The sequence below is a fragment of the Nelumbo lutea genome, chromosome 1 (genome assembly GCF_056320005.1).
Source record: "Nelumbo lutea isolate HS-2025 chromosome 1, American lotus-T2T, whole genome shotgun sequence".
NCBI classification, from domain to species: Eukaryota; Viridiplantae; Streptophyta; class Magnoliopsida; order Proteales; family Nelumbonaceae; genus Nelumbo; species Nelumbo lutea.
In genome coordinates this window covers 68,668,576-68,689,930 of record NC_142684.1, presented here as the reverse complement: position 1 = coordinate 68,689,930, position 21,355 = coordinate 68,668,576, and the positions used below count along the sequence as shown (strand labels likewise).

Here is a 21,355-nt window from a genome sequence, read left to right as displayed (position 1 = left end):
GGACTACATATGTAACAAGCTGGGATTATATGATATATACTCACCAGCTTGAGGGGGAGTGTTAGTGGTGTTAGTGAAGGGGTATTTCGGTCTTTGTACTTGTTGAGAAGGTTGATGTGTACTGTTATGTTAGTTCGAGTGCTTCTTACTTAAAGAAGGGCACTTAAGTCTTTTCCATTTAGTTAATAATATAATAACAGGTCTGGCCGAATCTAGGGAGATGAATCCTTCTCTAATTCGAACCAGCCTTTATCTCTTTCCTCATCTTTCTCTCTTCTTCTTTCTTCTCCTACTTTACTTTACTTTACAGTCAACGAACAAGACAAAATTTTAGGGCAGGTCAAACTTTAACAAACTCGAACTTCCCTTCAGGTCAGAGCCTTCCTTCGAACATCTGGGATGGATTTCTATAGTCCTCTTAGCCGAAGCAACCCAGTTACCAGCAAAAATACATGTAGCCGAACCCTTTTTCTGTGCTAGGAAGTTGAACAGTCAGCATACTTGTAGCAGAGCCCTACTCGGCAGTGGAGACTAACCGCAGCACTAGAAAAGCTTCCTCTTCCTTGTCTTCAAGCATCAGTACTAAAGCTCCTTCGTAGCAGTAGAGAGAGACCTCAACTATTTGTTTTCTAGGCCTGGACAAACTTGCTCTGATACCATGTTGAGCAGGAGACCAAGAAGAAGAAAAGGAGAAAAGAAGGAAGAAGAAGGAAAAGAGGAAGAAGAATAAGAGGCAACTGAGTTAAGGCCTCAACAAAACTTAGCTTCAGTCGAGTGAAGTTTCTATTTATACTGTTCTGGCCGTACATAACAATGTCTACAGAATTACGAAAATACCCCTGCAGGTACTAAGCTTGTGTACAGTACATATAATACACCTGTTAACAAATACCAAACTGATTGTGAATCTCAACATAAAATTTTTGGAAGATGGTAAATAATTCACTTCTTTCCTTCATTAAATAGAGCCACGTCATCCTTGAAAAATCATCAACAAAAATAACAAAATATCTGTACCCATTATATGACATCACTTTATAAGGACCCCAAACATCTGAGTGAATTAAAGAAAAAGGACTCAATGCATGATTGTCAACCCTAGAGCTAAAGGGAACACGATGGTGTTTCCCAAATTGACACGACTCACAATCTAGAACAGAAAGTTGACTCAACGAAGGGACCAAAGACTTTAACACTTGCAGCGAAGGATGACCAAATCTACAATACCATTGGAGAGGAGAGATAGATGACTGAAGGGCTGTTGACATTTTTCCACCACTATCAAGATAATACAGTCCACCGGCTTCATGCCTTCCACCAATCTTCATCCCCCTCTTGAGATCCTAAAAAACACACATAGAGGGGTAAAATGTAATGGAGCAATTAAGTGACTTGGTCAGTTTACTAATAGACATAAGATTAAATGGAAGCTTAGGTACATACAAAACTAAGGATAGGGATACAGGGTCCAGGTCAACATTACCAACACCACAAATAGATGATGTGGAGCCATTAGCAAGTGTAACAGATTGTGATGTTGAGCAATGAGTGAGAGAAGAAAACACACCTGGAGTTCTAGTCATGTGATCGGAGGCTCCAGAGTCAATAATCCAGGGGTTGGGTGTGTATGCCAAACAAGCCATACCTGAGTGTGCAAAAGTAGTTGTGTTCTTTTGCGACATGGATTGAACAAACCTTTCATACTCATCACGAGGAACACTCACCATCTCCTTGCCTGGACCATCTGAAGAGGTAGGAGGCATCTGATCAGCTGAACTGTTCTCCTGCCTAAAACTGGAACTGGTGTCACTAGTCATGACATGATTGGCCCAAGTCGAGGGTGGACCATGCAAGTCATAGCAGTAATTAATAGTATGTCCATCCAAACCACAATGAGTACACCTCCGTGGACCCTAGCCATGTTCTCTACCACGAGCTCCCCCTGAATCTCTGCCTCTAGTACAACCACCACCACAGGTATGTGTAGACCCACCACTACCACTTCGGCCATATACTGAGCCACTACTACCACCACGGCCAGACTGGGCTCCTCGAGCCCCACTTCTAACACCTCGACCTCTCGACACTGCAAATGCTGATCTATCTGAGACATTAGGGTTTTCCATAGATCCAATGGAAGTCCTCCGAAATCGAGCAAACACCTCCTCTAAGGATGGAAGGGCTGATCCTCCTAGTATCTGGGCTCGTACTGGTTCATACTTGGATTTCAGCCCCACCAGAAACCGAGTCGCATCAAGTTGCTCCCTCTATTGTTGTTGAATCTTGACATCAGGAGTGAGAGGGTGATAAACATTCAACTCATTACAGATGTTTCTCATACTGGCATAGTACTCCTCAAGACTCTGATTGCCCTGTTGTAGATTGAAGTATTCCTGATACAGTTGATATACCCTGGCTGTATTGTCTTGACTAGAATACAATTTCTTAGCATGATCCCACACCCCTTTAGTCGTGTCAAGAAACATGAAGTTCACACTAATTCTGGGTTCCATACTGTTCCATAACCACGTGATGATCTGTGCATCTTCTTGTTCCCAGTCTTCGTATTCATGAGAAGTAGTAGAGGGTTTCTCCTCTCTTATGTGCTTCACCTTCTTCTTTGCCTTCAGAAAAACCTCTACAGACTTAGCCCAAGGGACATAATTCTCTCCATTCAGTTTAATGGAGGTCATTTGGATATCCAGGTAGTTCGTAGATATCATCACATTAGGTTTACTATCACAGTTATCTCCCATTGCTGAATTCTTTTATCACCAAATTCTGCACACTACACACTGCACACTGGACACGGACACTTCACCGAATTCTGCACACTGATTTCAGCAATAATAAGTGCTGAAAGTTGCACTTGCAACACCACAGATCCTACTCTACAGCTACCTGAAGTTTCACCACTATGTGAACACCACTGCCCTTCGAATCACACACAAACCAGCATAAACCCTAGCACACTACAACCTGAAACCCCTCCATACGATCTGTACCATACCTCTTATGTGCTTCATAACAGAAATTATGCATAAAAGAACCTCATCGCCTGAAGGACAACCACACGAAGAAAGAAAACACCCACTGCACCACATGTACCAGCCCTACATTAATTAGGGGAGGGCTGATAAAACACAGCAACCGACCACACACGACACAACCGGAGGCATAGACACCTCCAAGGGAAGAGGGCAATCACTCCTTTTCAGCCCTTTTTCCATTCTCCAATCGACAACTGAGAAATCAAAGAAAAACCTAGGTCGAATGCACAGAAGACAGAATTCTAGGCAAGTCCGATTTGTTTAATTTGGCTTTGATACCATGTTAAAGTTCGGCCTGCCCTAGAAGTCTGTTTGTCTATTAACAGTCAAGTAAAGCAAGCAAGCAAGAAGAAGGAAGAAAGAGGAAGAATGAGAGAAAAGGTCTGGTTCGAAATTAGGAAAAAATCAAACCCTACTTTTGGCCAGACCTGTTATTATATTATTAATGTGATAGGAAAAGACATCAGTGCCCTTATTTAAGTAAGAGGCACTCGAACTAACATAATAAAACAACTCAGCAATCTCAACAGGTACAAAGACTGAAATACTCCTTCACTAACAAGGAGAAACTTAAACGATTGGGAGGTAGAGCAATTGGCTGATATAATACATAAACTAGGGGTGATCATGGAAAACTGAAAAACTGAACCAAATCGATGAGATCGAACTGAAAATTCCGGTTAACTGAATCGATCAGTTTGGTATTTTTGAGACACCGAAGGTACTGGTTTGGTTTCGGTTAACCAATATAAAAAACCGGCAGTTAATCGAACCGACCAGTATATATATTTATATATTATATTTATGTATATTATATATATTTTTTATTATCTCTATATTATAAATGAATATTTATGCATTATATATAGATATATATATATATATATTTATAATATATAGTATATTATTTATTTTTTATAATATAGTATTTTATATGTATTTCTAGTTTTTTATTATATATTTATAATATATTATAAAGATCAAAAAACCAAAAAATCGATGGTTAACTGAACCGATTGGCTTTGGTTTGGTTTTGGTTACTGGTTTTCCAAAAACCGGTACTACCATTTCAGTTTGGAAAATAGGCCCATGGTTCGGTTAACTGAACTGTGAGCACCCCTAACATAAACTGTACAGTTTTATACCAAACAGATTGGGGGAAGTTGATAAAAGAGTGGGGGGGTGGGGCAAGGATGGCAGTTTTTCAGTTAAATCTTTTTATAGTAAGCTGGTGGAGAGAGGGATGGGCAATTTCCCTTGGAAGAGCGTTTGGTGCACAGTTGCTTTGAAGAAGGTTGCATTTCTTATGTGGCCAGCGTCTCTCAACAAATGTCTGACTACAGATAACCTACTGAAAAGGGAGGTTCTAATTGATAACTCTAACTGCGTTTTCTGTAGTGAGGAAGTGGAATCTGTTGACCACTTATTTTTGCATTGCTAGTTTGCAGATGGGTGTGGTCCAAAGTGTTCGACTCTTTTGGGCTACACTTTTGTTTTCCAAAATCTGTGCTAGAGCTGTTAACAAGTTGGCAGTTGAAGGGCCTGAATAAAAAGGGGAGTAGTTTGGAAAGTGATTCCTTTGGCATTATTTTGGACTGTGGTTGGAAAGAAACAGCAGAATTTTTGAAGCGGTGGAGAATTCAGAAGATTTAATTGTAAAGGAATTCTGGGTAGAATTCACTCTTGGGTTGCAATGGAAAATTTTACAGATGTTCCTTATAGCTCTTTTTTGAGTTTCACTTTGTTATTTTTGTAATGTTTGAACATCACTTTTTGTACAGATGATTTTTTTTTTGTGTTCACAGTTTCTGGTTGTGTAGAGTGGCAGTGTTTTTTCTTTAATACAATACATTACCTTTTCTCAAAAAATAAAAAGCATTATCAATGTAAAGGTTGTGCACATTCTTTTGGTCGCTTATGTTGAATAAGGCCATTGCCCATTGCCCATTTACCCAATGCTGCTCCAGGATATCCTGTGTCTTGGGAGGGGTGGACTGGTTACATACCTAACCTCTAGCATTTCTAATGTGTGAAATGGTTGTTCTCAGACTCAACTCTCTGTTCTCATGTGTCAACCTGAGGTTTTACCATGAAACCAAGCAATGGCCCCTTGGTTGCTAATGCTTTACAGAATATTTCTACTGGACAAATGTGTATTAGCATTTCTTTCTTCAACCAGAAAACATGCTCATGACTTTTTTGATTTGGGCTGTTTCCTCAATATTTTTTAATGCATTTCCAGATCTTTTTAACAAAGGTAGCACATTTTGTGATACATTTAAATTCTGTTTTCTTTTTCTTTTCTTTTATGTCATATGTAATTTGGATACTTTAGCATGGCACCACATGCACAAAATTTGATTAAGTGTGACTGCTGTAATAAGCCATTTCTATGTAAATTGGATATTTTTCTTCTGTTTTTCTTTTCCAATGTATACACTCTTCATGCATCGACAACTTAATTCTTCAGCTGCCAATATGTTTTAATACTTGTATATATAATGTCAATGCCTATGTGCCTAGATGATGTCTAATTGACTTGAAAACTATTTTATTGATTTTTAAAGTCTTAGGTTGGGATACCTAGTTTCACTATGATTATAAAAAGGTCATTACCCAATGTTAGTCCTAGCTTTCTGGGGTCTTGGGAGGGGTGGTGGACTGGATTTGGCCCTGATTTTTGTTTTAGATCTTTTCCATTACACCAAGCAATGACTCCTAGTTTCACTATGCTTGTATCCTCATAAAACTCAGCTCCAAGTATTCTTTTTTCTTGTCAAATTTTGGATATTAATAGAACTGCTCCATTTTTGGTTAGTACCTTGCCTTTTGTCTATGCCACAAAGTCTATACATGTTGCAAAATGCTTGTGTAAGAGTATCTGGCTTATATTTATTTATCATTTTTTATTCTCGTGAAAAGTTAGTCTTCCAAGCTGTGGAATAGATTGGAGTTCAATACATTGTACTCTACATTTATCCAAAAGATGAACAATTTGGTTTGATACTTCTAGGTGGCTTATTTGGTAGGAAGACCAACAGGGTTGAGACTTTAGGGCAGTTAAAATATTTAGATTTTGCATGCATTGTCTAATTAGATTAATAACCCTTTAACAACTTCCAGCAAAGGTCCATGAATCTTTACAAACAAATCACAAATTGCAAAGAAGACAAACATGCACCAGCCTGGGAAACACCTTGACGACCATAGACAATGTCTTCAGCATCAGTTTATATTATCTTACACCAAGAAATGTTGTGTGCATTACAAAAACTATGAAGTTCATATGATTCTATGATGTTTTAATAAGATTTTAAACATATATGTATATTAGTAATATGCATGGTATGGATATTTCAATGATTTCACTTTTGCTTGCAATTACAAGGTCTTGTGTGCAAATCTGGCTTGTCCAATTAGTGCAGTAAATTGGGAGTGTTGTCAAGAGGGTACGGAATCAGTATTTTAAATATCCTAACTGAAAGTTGAGTGGATTAGTTCAACTTGGTCTAGATTCAGGGATGAACTGATTGACCTGGTTATGGATTCTGATGAAAGAAAATTTATAGATGTTAAGACTTCAAATTTTTTGTCTTTTTAAGCCAGTTAATGCAGTTTGACTGGGTAGACAGTTTGATTGGCTGGTCTTAGTGGGTTTTGAGGTTTGTGGTCATAACAACTTTTTCAGAGGCCTTCTTTTGTCATCTTGCATGAGGATATTAGAGGATGTTCCTTTTGATTCAATAACTCAGAAACTTCTATTACACAATAGAAAAATGTTTTCTTGTTCTCTTTATGGACCTTTAGGCTGCATTTGGTAAGATTGCAAATGTAAATATCTACGGTTCATCAAAATGCAAGGTTGGTTTAGTTTGAGTACAAAGTTTTAATTGGAAGCAAACATTGCTCTTATTTTAGATGCAAATATGTTAGAAAAAATTAATTTGCTGTCATTTCCAGTGCAAAAACATGTTCTTAGCAGATGCCTGCAAAACTGGACTGGAGTATAAATTTGTTTGGGTTCAGCATTTGCACTCTTACCAAATGCAGCCTTAGTTACCATTTCAGTTCAAACATGCTTACAACTTCAGTGTTCATCCTTATCACCTAACATTTATTTCAGTGTTTCAAAAGGTGTGAGAGGTGTAAGTGAGGTGCCCCCCAAATGCCCTAAGGTGTTTGCCAGAGGCGTTGATACATCTGAGGTATATGCCTCAGGTGCAAGAGGTGTGTGCCTCATATGCCTTTTTTATGAGGCATGCTAGAGGTGTACGCCTCCATGCACTTCACATTCACCTCATACAAAAGGACAAAAAAACCCTAAAAAGAAAAAAGAGAAAGGAAAGGCAAAGAAAGGGAGAGAAAGGGAAAGAAAGGGAAGGGAAGAAAAATAAAGAAAGAAAGAGAAGAAAAAAAAGGGAAAAGAAAAGGGAAGGGATGGAAAGAAAAAGGAGAAATATAGGGAAGACAAGACCCACCTTTTTCAGCTAATGTTATACATCTTTGTTCTTCTTAGTATAAAAGATTTTTATTAAAAATAAAGAAAAATGAGATCCTCCTTCCTCTTCTTACTACTCCCCCTCCTTCCTCCTCACCCCCTCCTCTTGTGCCTCTGTGTTCGGGAGGCTTACGCCTCTGACGTTCTGAACTACACCTCACACACCTCCAGGTAGTGGAATGCCTCATGTCATACCTCTGCGTTTTAAAACATTGATTTAATTTTGTCCTTGTTTTTCTTCTTTCAGTCAATTAGGTATTGTTTCAATCTCCTTGAGTTGTTGCTCATTGTAGCCCTTTCAGCTTCACCATCTTGTAAGCTACCAGAGAAGTGCTTTCTACACTAATTATAAATATGTAAACTTAATTGATTCTCTTTCTTGCTTGTTTAACTTATGTTTTCCTTTATTCTTCTCGCCCCATTTTCCTTCAGATCGAAACCATACTTCCATTTCTTTGTCATTGTTCTTTTCTTTTCATCAATCATTGTTCTTTAACTTAGTTTCAATACCCTGTCAGAGCCTACTCAAATAGGCTGTACACATCATTGTTCTTTTCTTTTCACCAAGCAAGAAAGAGAATCAATTAACATATTTTTAACCTATTGAACTACCTGCATTTTTGTAAATGTGTGCTTGTTTCTAATTTTATCATCTTGCTGCTTCTGGCTCTAGATCTTTATTTTAAGCATGCTCACTTTGGATAGGAATGCATTGTTTCTTGACTGCCAAATCGTTCTCTTATGAAAGATAGTTGGTCAAACGTGATGTCTGTTTTTGTGATTGTATTTGGGGTCCATGATGCTTCTTTTCCTTCTCATGTCATGTAGGAGTTATTACAAGTGTACAAATGCTGGATGCCCAGTTAGGAAACATGTGGAGAGGGCGTCGCATGATCCAAAAGCAGTTATTACAACATACGAGGGAAAACATAATCATGATGTACCTGCTGCAAGGGCTAGTAGTCATGACACAACAGGAAGCACCAATTATGGTGCAACATTAAATGGTGTTTTAAGTTCTAGAGTGGAAGAAAACGATATTAGCCTTGATCTTGGGGTTGGCATCAGCTCAAGTCCCGAAAATAGATCAAATGAAACGCAGCAAATACTGGATGCTAAACCTGCACAAAGTGTTGAAATGAATATTACCAATCCTGGTTGTAGTATGATAATTCAGGCGACCCCTGTTTCGGCATATTATGCTGGTTTAAATGATGGCGTGGCTCGGTATGGATCTAGAGAAGATAGAGCTGAAAACTTTAGCTTTGAGGCTCCACCTTTAAGTCATTCATCTAACTCCTATCAGCAGAACATGGGAAAATTACTAATGGGCCCTTAAGTTTTATTTACATGTTCCAACAACAACAATAAGAACTGTGGGTGTTATCCCAAGGCAAGTATCTCGTTGGAAGTATATATAACTCACTAAATCCCCCTATTGCTGTATCTCATAACTGTTTACTGCAACTGTGTTTTCTCCTCCTGAATGCTGCCTCTTATTGTATATGCCATTATTAACCTTTGAAAACCCAATGTGTACAAATGTGACACGGGTATACAGGTAAAAGTTTATAACCCCAGAACTTGTATACTATAGCGTGCTAAGAGAAGAGCTACCTTTTTGTTTACAGTTCTTACTTCTTAGTTTCTGCTAAGAAAAACCCTAATTGCTATTACTTCAATTTGGGAGATCAGATACCATTAATCATGTCTTCAACAAGTAGAAAATACACTATGCATGCCTTCCACTGTTTTCAAACCATCATTTAGTCATTGACCTGGATGGTTAAAAGGTGATCTGGTTACCCGGAAGTTGACCAGTTGGTTCTTGACAGTCGACCCCAGTTGAACTGCCAAACCCGTTGCCATGCCAGCTTTTTGGGTCGATGAATGGTTCAAGTTTTGATATACTTAATTAATTACCATTGTTGTATGGGGGCAACTCCACCCTACATATATTTTGATTTTCTTTAATTGGATTAATCATCCGCATCATAACTTTAATTAGGGCAGCTTTTTTATTTGATTTAGGAGATTAATTTAGGTTTGATTTATCCATTTTGGATTTATCCAGAAATAGAATCATACCATATGGTCAATACCAATGTAATACATTACCCTAAGGCGGAAAAGGGGAACTTTAATTAATAAATTTTCAGAATACAAATTCACTAGATACAATCACTCAGAAAAGAAAAAAATGAGACACCGGATAACAGTCCAAACTTGCTGAACAATAAGAAGATATTCATGATCACTTGGCTAACTGCAAACTCTGGTAAGGTCAGTGGACCTCACGTGCACCTTCCCTGTCCCCACCCCCTTAATCCCCTTGTAATGTGTATTATATGATATTTACGATGTAAAAAAAACAGTAATAATGATAATAGTAATAAATATGAATTAGCTTTGGTACAAAATCAACATTCATCAGGCTATTGCATAGACCCATTTGCCTAGCAAGAAAAGACAGGCTCAAAGAGCTGACACCTTCCATAATATACTCATTTGGACAAAGGCCAACTAGTAACTACAGCATCAAAATTTTAATGACAGAACTTAGTAGTTCCAAATATTTAAGTTGGAAAACCAAGAACAAGTCAAAGCACTTGTGTTTTTCTCTTCGAAGGGGGAAGGCAAGAAGATTACATTACATATTTTACTAGAGTGATGAACTACAGCTAATAATAGACAGCAAAAGAGGAGTCGGAGTCGATGATCAGTGTGCTAAGTGCTAATAACCATTTACTTCCGTGGCACTAAGTGATATGAATTATTCACTTCCATGCGCATGTGGTAACCAGAGACCGGTCCATCCAGCCAAGATGGAGTGCGCTATCTTTCTCTTCCAGCTTATAGTTTGTAGAGTAATTCTCCAGAAGAGTTTTGATGGTGGCATTTACCAACGAGCTCAATGGGTATGGAGTAAACCCAGCCACTGTGAATCGAGACCTCCACTTCCCAAGAAGCTCATGACGTTCCACCCTCTCAGCACCCTCACATGCTATAAGGTTGACCACATCTCGCGCTAGGCAGTGCTGCTCCACATTGATTCGTTGCTTGTCATCTCTTGGTAATGCCATGTCAATTGACTCAAACATGGCCGTATAATAGTTCAGTGTCTCTATAAATCGTGGAACAAATGGTGCAGTGTTGGTATTACACTCCTGCTCTACCAGTGTCACCACCTTAGGTGACAAGCTCTTTACTAATCTCAAAAGCCTGTCCCGGTGGTTCTGAGTGCTCACACTCTCGTCTGGCATATGATGGAGCATGAATGCAAAATTCACAGCCAGAGCCTCCCCGGCCCCAGGTCGAATACAGAGGTTTTCAATCTCCACTTCACTTCCACACATTGCTGCTGCATGGAACTCAAAGGGCACATGGCACGACTCTGCAAGCCTCGATAGCCTCTGCCCTACAATATGAAGTCCTCCTCCCCTAGCATAGGCTGAGGTGGAGTCATCAATTCCTGTGATGCGGATTTGTGGGGGTCCACCAGGACGAGCCGCAAGAGCCTGGATAAGAGTGACCCACTGACTGCCCTGTGCGATCTGGAAGTCAATGATGTGGATTTTTCTTTCATCCTTCAAAGCTTCTGCAATGGCACCGTTAGCAGACATGTATCCGAACTTGAAGTATGGGCAAACCTCATACAGAATGTGCATGTATGAGAGGAGCTCAGCACTTGCAGGCTCTTTGCACCTCAGGGCCTTGTAGATTGAACTCCCTGAAGATGCCAACCTTGCAACCAGACCTTCCAGCATGTAGGCACCCAAGCGTTGGATTGGTTCCCCTGAGACTGACACCATTTGCCTTGACACAGCCATCAACCAATCTGCTGTTGATAAATCGTCATCTGCTATAGCTTGTGCACATGCAATGAGCAAATTTCTCAAGTCTCCTCTAGAGATCATCTCCGTTATTTCTCTCCATTTCTCTATCTCTAACGGGGCTTGGTCATCTCCACCACCAAGGTTTTCATGGAAACTGTCAACAATATCTGATTCTGGCCCCAACATTGCAATTTCCAGTTCTCTCAGTTTGTGTCTTAGATCATTGACCTCATCTGTTATGCATGACCCACTTACTGGCGATCCATGAGTACAGTCGGGGGAATGAGAATGATGTGGATCTGCTGGGTAGGAATGAGAATCCTGCTGTGATATGGGACTCCCGTTAGGTGAGAAACTGAGAGTAGACGGGGAACTATAAACGGTGTAACTGCCAGTTGCCGAAGATGACTCCAGGGTACAGTACTGTTCATGAGAAGTTTGAATGGGAAAGTTGGACTCTTGGCTGCTTACTTTGGAGCATTGGTGATCCATATTTTGGAAATTCTGAGGCAAACAATAGGACCCAACCTCCTGAACAGGCTGATAATATGAGCTGTGGGACCCAACTGAATGTCTGTATTTCTGAGAAGTTTGCATTGAAGAATAGCCTACTAATTGACTTAACCCAGCCACAGGAAACCCAGAGTAATATTGATACTTCTTTTGTGAAGAAATGTTCTCAGACTTTAGCTGAGAACTCATCTGTTAAAAGGTCATGTCTTACTGGTGCTATTTGGTATTTGTGCATTCAGCATGGAACTTTTCTTTTTGTAAACAGCCAGTACAGCAGTACAGTACCAAGCCACAATCACACTGAATTAGCAGATCCAGAAATAATTCTCCTATTCCCATACCATTTATGCCTCTTGAAAATGGAAAGCTAACAGCTCAACATAGCCTGCAGGAAAGATTAAACAGGGTCATATCACATCTGATGGTGAAAATGATTAAGGAGAACTATGCACACGCAGAGCCAGAATACAAAACACCATAGATATCCCAATAATAATTAGCCAGTCCATAATAATTAGTTTATCCATATATAAGGGATTCACCAGACAGGTTGTCTGAGACACCGAACCATACTTTAAGAATCAGACATTATGGTGGTCCAGAGCACCACAGATGAATCTTTGATGTAATTGTGGTTTCTTGAAAAATATGGGGCAATCTGGATACATTGAGAACAAGTACTTATGAGATCTAGTTGGTGCAACAAGATTGTTGGCATTCCCCCTGTTAATGTTCATGTAACTTGCTTTCGTTGAATTGAAGGCATATGAGATCATGCAGGTAGAGATAAGCTAGGAGCCCATAATAACAGCTGAAAACATGGTTGTCAAAGCATTCTCTAGGTGATAGTGATATTTCCTGGTGCACTTTGCATGGTTTCCTCAATATGTATATGTTACATATTGAAGGTGTATGATATTATGTCCTATACAGAAATATATGATTTGCATATACCCATAGTGCAAACAGAAAGAGAACCAAAACTTTGATTGCAATGTGCCTAACCTGAAATTTACTTAAACCTGTCCAGTTTTGGTCAGGTTATCTTGATCGGTTGAAGTTAGGCTTGGATAACAATTACAATGTCATATAAGTTGGAACCAAATTAATGGGGCTGCTTGCTAACACCTGTAAGTGGCTAAACTGAATGAATTATTGCTTTGTCTTTTAGTGGATAAAAATAATTAAACACTAAACATTTCAGGATATAGTTATCAACCCAACTTCATCTTCAGCCATTAAGGAGCTCAGAGATTCCTTAGTAACTTATTCACAAAAAGACAAAACAATAAGTCATTCAGTTCAGCCACTTCATCTGTTATCAAATGGCCCCTAGTTCCAGACTTGGAGAACTTTAGAACTACTGAGCAAAGAAATTACTACTATATAACAGTGAAAATTGTAAAGGGGCAGGAATTCCTAGTTCAAGGCCAATTAGAGATTGAAAAAATGATGGCACCTGGCCTACAAGTCAAGTTGATCAGTTGATTTTGGGTTAACCTAGACAAATAATACCCTTAAGGAATTCGTGAAAGCTTTGAAAGAATAAAAGGATCATTTTCAAGGGCTTATTCAGGTGAAAAGATGTTTGAAATAACTCTTCAATTCATTTTAGGCATGCCATACATACATGAAAAGGCACAAGCAACTTACAGAAAATGTAGTAAATGCCTATTCATTTTCTTATTATATATAAAGATCTTATCAACTAAAAGAAAAGTGCCCCATAGTTATTAAGAGAAAACTTGTTCTTACAAGAGGTTCAGACTAAATTTGCCTAAATAGAAGATGCAGGCATGGTTTTAAAAGACAAGCCTTGAGATAAGAGGCATGCTATGCCTGGTGGTGAGGGCTGTGAGGCACAATGAAGATGCCTCAAGGCTTAATTCTCAAAGTATAGGATTGAAGCTTAGCACTCCATTAGATGAGGTGTATGCCTCATTCCTCAACGCTTGAGGCAATTAAATGTTTAAATCTCAAAACTTAGAGACCGAGATGTTCTTTGACGTAATTTTTTTAATTTCGTTTTTAATATTTTTAAAACTTTAACTTGCATAGACAGGGTAGTTTTGGTAATTATAGACCAAATAATAGAAAAGATGTCGAATTCTTTGGGTCTCAGAATTCTTTTTCATGGTTTATAGGGTTGAGTCAGCGGGGTGATGGTTTTTCCTTGTTCTTAATCAAATTGATTCATTTTTTTTCCTGACATTCCTAAACCCTTGGGTGAGCAGAAATCTAACTAGTTTTTTTTTTTTTTTAATATTGCCATCTACAAGCAATTGATGATTTGCCCTATTTTCATCCTTTTTCCTTTTAATTAATTTCTTTGATTTTATTGACAAATTTGCCCATTCTGAATGGATGGTTCAGAAAATGATCCTATTAGTGACCACAAATATGATAATGGACAAAAATTACTTGGAGCTTAGAACATTTAGGATTGGTCATTTGAACAATTTGGAAATCTGGATTTTGGAACTCTAATGTGGAAGGTTCATGGTTGTTAGTTGACAAATTGCTACTTGTTGAATGCTACAACATATAGCTTATGTTAAGACTCTTGTTTTTAAATGCTTTTACCTTGTATAATGTTTTACTATTATTTTTTTTTTGTCATTTATAAGGTTTGATGACTCTTGTTTTTTGAAGCTTATGCTCCACCTCTTTGGGCCGTAATGCCTCAGCAACACCTTCATCCTTTCGAAATCTTGGATGTAGGAACCCTAGATGTTTTTACAGCTATTTGAGGGAAACTTGGAAAATTACACATCCGGTAAAAATATCTCTAATAGATTCTTGAAATCAATAATTAATTTCAGCATACTATATAGAAACTTGGAAAATAAAGATTTTAATTGCAGAAAAGAAAAGAGCACTAGTATTACCAGATAGTAGGCAACCAAGGGACAATGTACAGCTATGTCATTAGGAGTTCTCACTATCATTTCTTTTCCTTCCTGTTGTCAACAGAAGAATTTGGTTTATTTGTAGTAAAAAATCCAGAGGATGTTGGGGTGACACACACAGAGAGGTCAGGTACAACATTCTGTGCGTATCAGCAGGACATCCCACAAGCCAAAAGTACCAACTACACCAACTGATACTGGGTCCTAGATATACTGTCAGTGAGTTCTATTTCACTGTTAAAAAGATATACTGAACCTCCAAAAAAAGTTAACGGGTTGGAACTTGGAAGGACAATCATCTAATAAGGTCTTTCTATGACAGAACAACATTGAAATGAGACCCATCATATAAATTCTAAAGCACCTGCATGTATGACATGTTTAAAGCAAGTACAATAACCAACTTTCTGCCCTCTGATGACTGATGAATATATCGGTTAGAAGGAAAAGCCCTATAGAAAACCCTAACAGGATGCCAAAACAAAAGCCCAAAACTTATTTCCTCACCAAAATTGGGATTTTACACCTGATAATTTGGCACTATCCATACTCTCAGCTTTTACATGGAATAAGTATAACAATGAAAAGGGGGAACAATCCAAAGACCACTGAAACTCCAAAAAAGAAGAAAGAAGAATATAAATTTCCCTCCCCTCCCCCAACCCCCTCATCCATAAATAGAGGCGAAAACAAGATGTCACTTTCAAGTTTCAAAATAAGCAGATAAAGTCTTTTTTTTTTGGGAGGGGTGGGGGGGGGGGACGAGTAAGCAGGGCATTTATTAAGAGCAAAAAAAGAAAATTACAAGCACAGGTGTCCTAGGTCATTGGTCGATCAAAGCCATTTCAGAACAGGGGAAGAAAACAAGTTTTAAGTTCCTGGTGAAAATAGAATTTCGAAAGAAAAATAAAAAGAAAAGAAAACTTCCAATTTGGAATTAACATGTAACTGCAAAAAACTCACAAAAGCAGCATTCCACATAAAATGGAAATAAACCACTGCAACCCCAATATTGAACTTCATAAAATTCAACAATTAAGCAAAAATTCAGACTTCTGAAAATTCGAGAACGAGTAAGCAGGGCATTTATTAAGAGCAAAAAAAGAAAATTACAAGCACAGGTGCCCTAGGTCATTGGTCGATCAAAGCCATTTCAGAACAGGGGAAGAAAACAAGTTTTAAGTTCCTGGTGAAAATAGAATTTCGAAAGAAAAATAAAAAGAAAAGAAAACTTCCAATTTGGAATTAACATGTAACTGCAAAAAACTCACAAAAGCAGCATTCCACATAAAATGGAAATAAACCACTGCAACCCCAATATTGAACTTCATAAAATTCAACAATTAAGCAAAAATTCAGACTTCTGAAAATTCGAGAACGAGTAAGCAGGGCATTTATTAAGAGCAAAAAAAGAAAATTACAAGCACAGGTGCCCTAGGTCATTGGTCGATCAAAGCCATTTCAGAACAGGGGAAGAAAACAAGTTTTAAGTTCCTGGTGAAAATAGAATTTCGAAAGAAAAATAAAAAGAAAAGAAAACTTCCAATTTGGAATTAACATGTAACTGCAAAAAACTCACAAAAGCAGCATTCCACATAAAATGGAAATAAACCACTGCAACCCCAATATTGAACTTCATAAAATTCAACAATTAAGCAAAAATTCAGACTTCTGAAAATTCGAGAACGAGTAAGCAGGGCATTTATTAAGAGCAAAAAAAGAAAATTACAAGCACAGGTGCCCTAGGTCATTGGTCGATCAAAGCCATTTCAGAACAGGGGAAGAAAACAAGTTTTAAGTTCCTGGTGAAAATAGAATTTCGAAAGAAAAATAAAAAGAAAAGAAAACTTCCAATTTGGAATTAACATGTAACTGCAAAAAACTCACAAAAGCAGCATTCCACATAAAATGGAAATAAACCACTGCAACCCCAATATTGAACTTCATAAAATTCAACAATTAAGCAAAAATTCAGACTTCTGAAAATTCGAGAACGAGTAAGCAGGGCATTTATTAAGAGCAAAAAAAGAAAATTACAAGCACAGGTGCCCTAGGTCATTGGTCGATCAAAGCCATTTCAGAACAGGGGAAGAAAACAAGTTTTAAGTTCCTGGTGAAAATAGAATTTCGAAAGAAAAATAAAAAGAAAAGAAAACTTCCAATTTGGAATTAACATGTAACTGCAAAAAACTCACAAAAGCAGCATTCCACATAAAATGGAAATAAACCACTGCAACCCCAATATTGAACTTCATAAAATTCAACAATTAAGCAAAAATTCAGACTTCTGAAAATTCGAGAACGAGTAAGCAGGGCATTTATTAAGAGCAAAAAAAGAAAATTACAAGCACAGGTGCCCTAGGTCATTGGTCGATCAAAGCCATTTCAGAACAGGGGAAGAAAACAAGTTTTAAGTTCCTGGTGAAAATAGAATTTCGAAAGAAAAATAAAAAGAAAAGAAAACTTCCAATTTGGAATTAACATGTAACTGCAAAAAACTCACAAAAGCAGCATTCCACATAAAATGGAAATAAACCACTGCAACCCCAATATTGAACTTCATAAAATTCAACAATTAAGCAAAAATTCAGACTTCTGAAAATTCGAGAACTAGTAAAAAAAAGAAAAGGAAGACTTCAAAATTGTACTCTGAGATGCATATCAAACCGAAGACTCAAACTGAAGTGACCAGCGTAGCTGCCAAATGTTCATAAACGATGAGAGAAAAAACTAATTTTGAAAAAGGAAAACAAAAGGAAGGGATTTTCATTTCAGAAGCATAGTTCCATTTTTCATAAATCGCTTGCCAACCCATATTCGAAAATCATATGTTCTCTCAGAAATTAGAAATCAAAATCCTCAATCTCATCCAAAACAACTGCAATTAAAACCGAAACCATCACAGCAAACCCTGTATTTCAGCTCAAAACAAACACCTTCACTAGGAAGAGGAAAAAAAACAGGGGAAAAAAAGTTAAAATTCCCTCTAAGCAACAAGAAGCAGACAGACAAACAAGATAATAAGAAATGAATGTATCAATTTCAGTATCAAATCATTTGGTGGTTGACATACCGTATGGGAGGACTCTCTTAGGTTTGGGTATATTTAGCAGCGATCGTAAGACAGTATAACGGAAGCCGGTATAAGTTTTTTATAACAAGTCCTGATTAACAAATGCCCCTGAATTCTATCCAAAACTACGTGCCTACCCGTGATTAATAAAGAATCTATCTGCCTATAACAAGAACAAAACTACGCTTTCGGTCAAAATTTCAGAGTTCAAAGGCACCAACACCGCAACACGTTGGTTCTTACTCACAGGGGTTAGGGTTACCCTTATTTAAGGCTCCATAATCCCCTACGGTTTCCATAGCAATGGTGAACATGACATTAAATAAATCGGTATAGGAGGCCAGCCGCCAAGTTTGCCGCATCATGAATTCCTGCTTCCTACGCCAATAACAACAGAATTATTCAACTCAATCAAGCGAGCACGTTGCTGAATAATAGAAAATTGCCACCTGGCTATTTTAAATGGTGATTGAAGCTGCCTTCACCGGCCTTAGTAGGATTGAATGCCATGTTAACTCACTTAACTGTCACAACTCACAAGTACACTGGACAGAATTCAGCTCTCAAACACGGTCCCGCAACTGTAGGGAAAAAAATCCGCTAACCAGGGGCAGCTAGCCTACGTACGAAACCGTGGGCGTACGGGCGTAGGGAGGAACCCGACCGGAACTTTGGTAATTTGATAAGGAAATAGATATAACGGCGTCAAGATGGGACATTGACCCACACGTCTCCGCGAAGCACCGTCACCTTTCTGCTTTTTTATTATCACGACGTGGAAATTAGCGCCTTCCACCACTTCATCAACTTCTTTCTTCGTTCCTTCGTCACCTTTTAGGTTCCGTCTAAAATCTGCATTTTTATTTTATTTATATTTACGAAAACACCCTTCAAAGTTTAACACTTAATATACGGCCCAACCCAACCCAACCCAATCCACAAGCTTTTTAGCCCTCCTTATTTATATCACCAGTTCACCACCACGTGAAGTAAAGAAGGATAGTAGCAGACTAGCAGAAGCAGAGGAAGAAGGAAGGAAGCTAATTCCCTATCACTACATGCAATTCAATGAGCACTGAGATACATTTATTACTGAGGATGAATTCCAGCTTTTTATACAATGACAGAAATCAAATCCCCATCTGGGTTCATTTTATTTGACTGCAAATGATGAAGAAACCCAAAAAATGTACTTGATATTAGAATTATTAATCTTTTTTAAGATCAAATGAACCAGCAAAGGCAGCAACCAACAGGAAAAAGGAGACTTTAGATCGATCAAACAGTACAGGAGTGATAGTTGAAGCTGAATAATTAAAGACCTCTTGGCGTTACTGATCTGAAATCTGATGAATGAAGTTTGTAATATGTGACATCTAACTCAATGAAGGGGCCCTTTTGTCTCTTTGCCTCTGTCTTTTCTATATGGAGATATGAAAGAGAATTCAATTAACCGCCATAACCCCACTTTTGCTTGAAATGAGAAGGGGATGAGGGCGTTTTCATAACAATAGAAATGGACAAATGCCAACATCACTCCAAAGTCCAAGCCGGTGAATTACAACCAAAATTTTAATTTTAGGGCTGAATCTGAAGCACTAATGGGACAACTAACTTTATCTTTTCTCCTTTTATCTTCTAGGAATTAATTAAGGAAAAGGGGAATCTTGATTACTCTTTATCTGCTCTAAAGAAAGAGCATCTTATGGCCCACATTCCTTATCAACACGGATTAATGGTTTAAAGGAGAATTTCAAGGGCCCACAGATCAGAAGCAAGGCAACAAAGGTTCCTGACTCCTAATAAAACTTTCTTCACCTCCTACACTCAGAAAGGGAGAATAATTAATACAGCAATTGAAAATTTCAAGGAATACTACTGCAGTTGCACTAGAAGCATTTCTCACAAACTTTCGGCAGCATTTGGGTATTAATCCTGGTTCAGATAGCAACAACAGGGTGGAGGCCACTTTAAGGAGGATTCTTTTCAGTAGTACCCAAAATTTAAGGTGGAGGGGCGGCCACCTTAAATTCAGTTAGTGAATCAAAAAAATTAACTGGGTCCTTCTAATGGCATCCATCCACTGTTACATGTGCAATTCTCACTGCATAGCCAGAACTTGAGTTGAGATTTTATGCCAACAAATCACGTTCCAATCCTCGACCATCTAACACCACACATCTCACCATGAGACCAGGACCCATTATGAGATACTCACCCCAGACCTAGTTTAAGAACATAAGTAAACATTAATCATATCCATCTATATACGGTAAAATACAAAAACCTCCCTTAAAGTTTCTGACAATCATACAAACCTCTCTTATAGTTTTACTTTAGAAAAAACCTCCCCTAAATTTTTAAAGAATTTGATGAAAACCTCCCTTTTGTCGATGACCAAAACAAAAAACGTTAAATCGATTAATCATTTTTTCTAAATACCTATTTTACCCCTATCAACATGTTATCCCCTTTTTCTCTCTCATATCTCTTTCTTCTTCAACTGGCCATACCTTTGAAACTCCATTTGTAGTCCTCCACTTTCAACGTCCAAGGTTCATGTCTGAACACGACATCCAGATTCCTACAGCCTTCCATCCCTTTGCAGAGGCAAATGCTGAGGACTCGGGTGTTGGGGAAAAGGAGTATGTGCATGTGCATATATAGCAGATAAATGGTTGGAAAATCCTAACAGTGCAAGGTTTGAGGGAGGAATTCAATTACTTCAAAATACTCAAGGATCTGAAGAAGGAATTTTGCTGAAATGGTACTATTGTCCAGGACCCAAAGCTAGGCCAATTTATTCAACTTCAATGTGATCAATAGAAAAATGTGTTGACATTCCTCGTTCAAGCCGGAATTGTAAAGAAGGAACATATCAAGATTCATGGTTTTTGAGCAGCAACGGACTAGTCCCTACATTACCATACTTTATGCATGTCAGTAGAGAACTCCACTGTCCGAAGAGGAGGGATCCCATTATTTATCTCTCTCTTTTTTTCTCCTCTCTCATCATTGTCCCTACACAGCACCCAACCGCCTCCACATAGCCTGAATCTTCACCACGAATATAACACCACCGTTGGAGCCACGGTGGTCGCCATTCCCAACCAAGTGCCATCTAAAGAAGAAGACAGGCCATCAAGTTTACACTCAGATTTGGTGATGACCGTTGGTCAGATTCAAATGTCAAACGAAGAGAGAGAAAGAGAGAGGTCATGTTATGTTATGAGTTATGATCATTCTTCAATCTTCATTGCAGTTTGCAGGACAGCTGCTGGTTAACCTGCAGGCTGCAACCTCCGCTTTTCCAGTATAGCAGTATATGGTCCCTCAAATCTCAATCAAAGATTCATTAGATTTCACGTTCTATTTAGTTGGAATATAGATGGATTAATTTCAAGTTCTCATGGTTTAAAAGAGAGAGCTAGATTAATTTCATGCATTGGAATACAACACCGAACCACCCCCACAGA

The 21,355-nt window shown here is 38.2% G+C and overlaps 1 protein-coding gene and 2 pseudogenes across 6 annotated transcripts in view; 2 read left to right on the top strand and 1 right to left on the bottom strand.

The window, feature by feature from the left end:
* The window catches only part of LOC148875117 (putative WRKY transcription factor 20), a 48,580-nt gene extending 39,427 nt beyond the window's left edge, over positions 1–9,153 (top strand). For 2 of the 3 annotated variants that reach the window (XM_088964748.1, XM_088964749.1), the window contains exon 6: positions 8,377–9,153. In XM_088964748.1, the coding sequence (XP_088820874.1) occupies positions 8,377–8,887 (511 nt within the window). In that variant the 3' untranslated portion in view covers positions 8,888–9,153. Of the gene's footprint in view, positions 1–4,498; positions 4,853–8,376 lie in introns of those variants that run through there. The other variant, XM_088964750.1, reaches the window with a different exon arrangement.
* Positions 9,154–10,092: 939 nt separating this feature from the next.
* Positions 10,093–18,014, bottom strand: LOC148875116 (scarecrow-like protein 21 pseudogene; annotated as a pseudogene). Of its 3 annotated transcripts, XR_016105349.1 has the most exons (3): positions 17,880–18,014; positions 14,786–14,857; positions 10,093–12,282 (listed from the first exon to the last, which is right to left on the bottom strand). The product of XR_016105349.1 is annotated as a scarecrow-like protein 21 pseudogene, transcript variant X1 (transcript). The 3 variants fall into 3 exon arrangements; XR_016105351.1 differs by lacking the exon at positions 14,786–14,857 and having other exon boundaries at positions 17,880–17,998; XR_016105350.1 differs by lacking the exon at positions 17,880–18,014 and having other exon boundaries at positions 14,786–17,749.
* A 2,424-nt stretch (positions 18,015–20,438) lies between these two features.
* LOC148875115 (protein translation factor SUI1 homolog pseudogene) lies at positions 20,439–20,777 on the top strand (annotated as a pseudogene).
* The last annotated feature ends 578 nt before the right edge of the window (positions 20,778–21,355 follow it).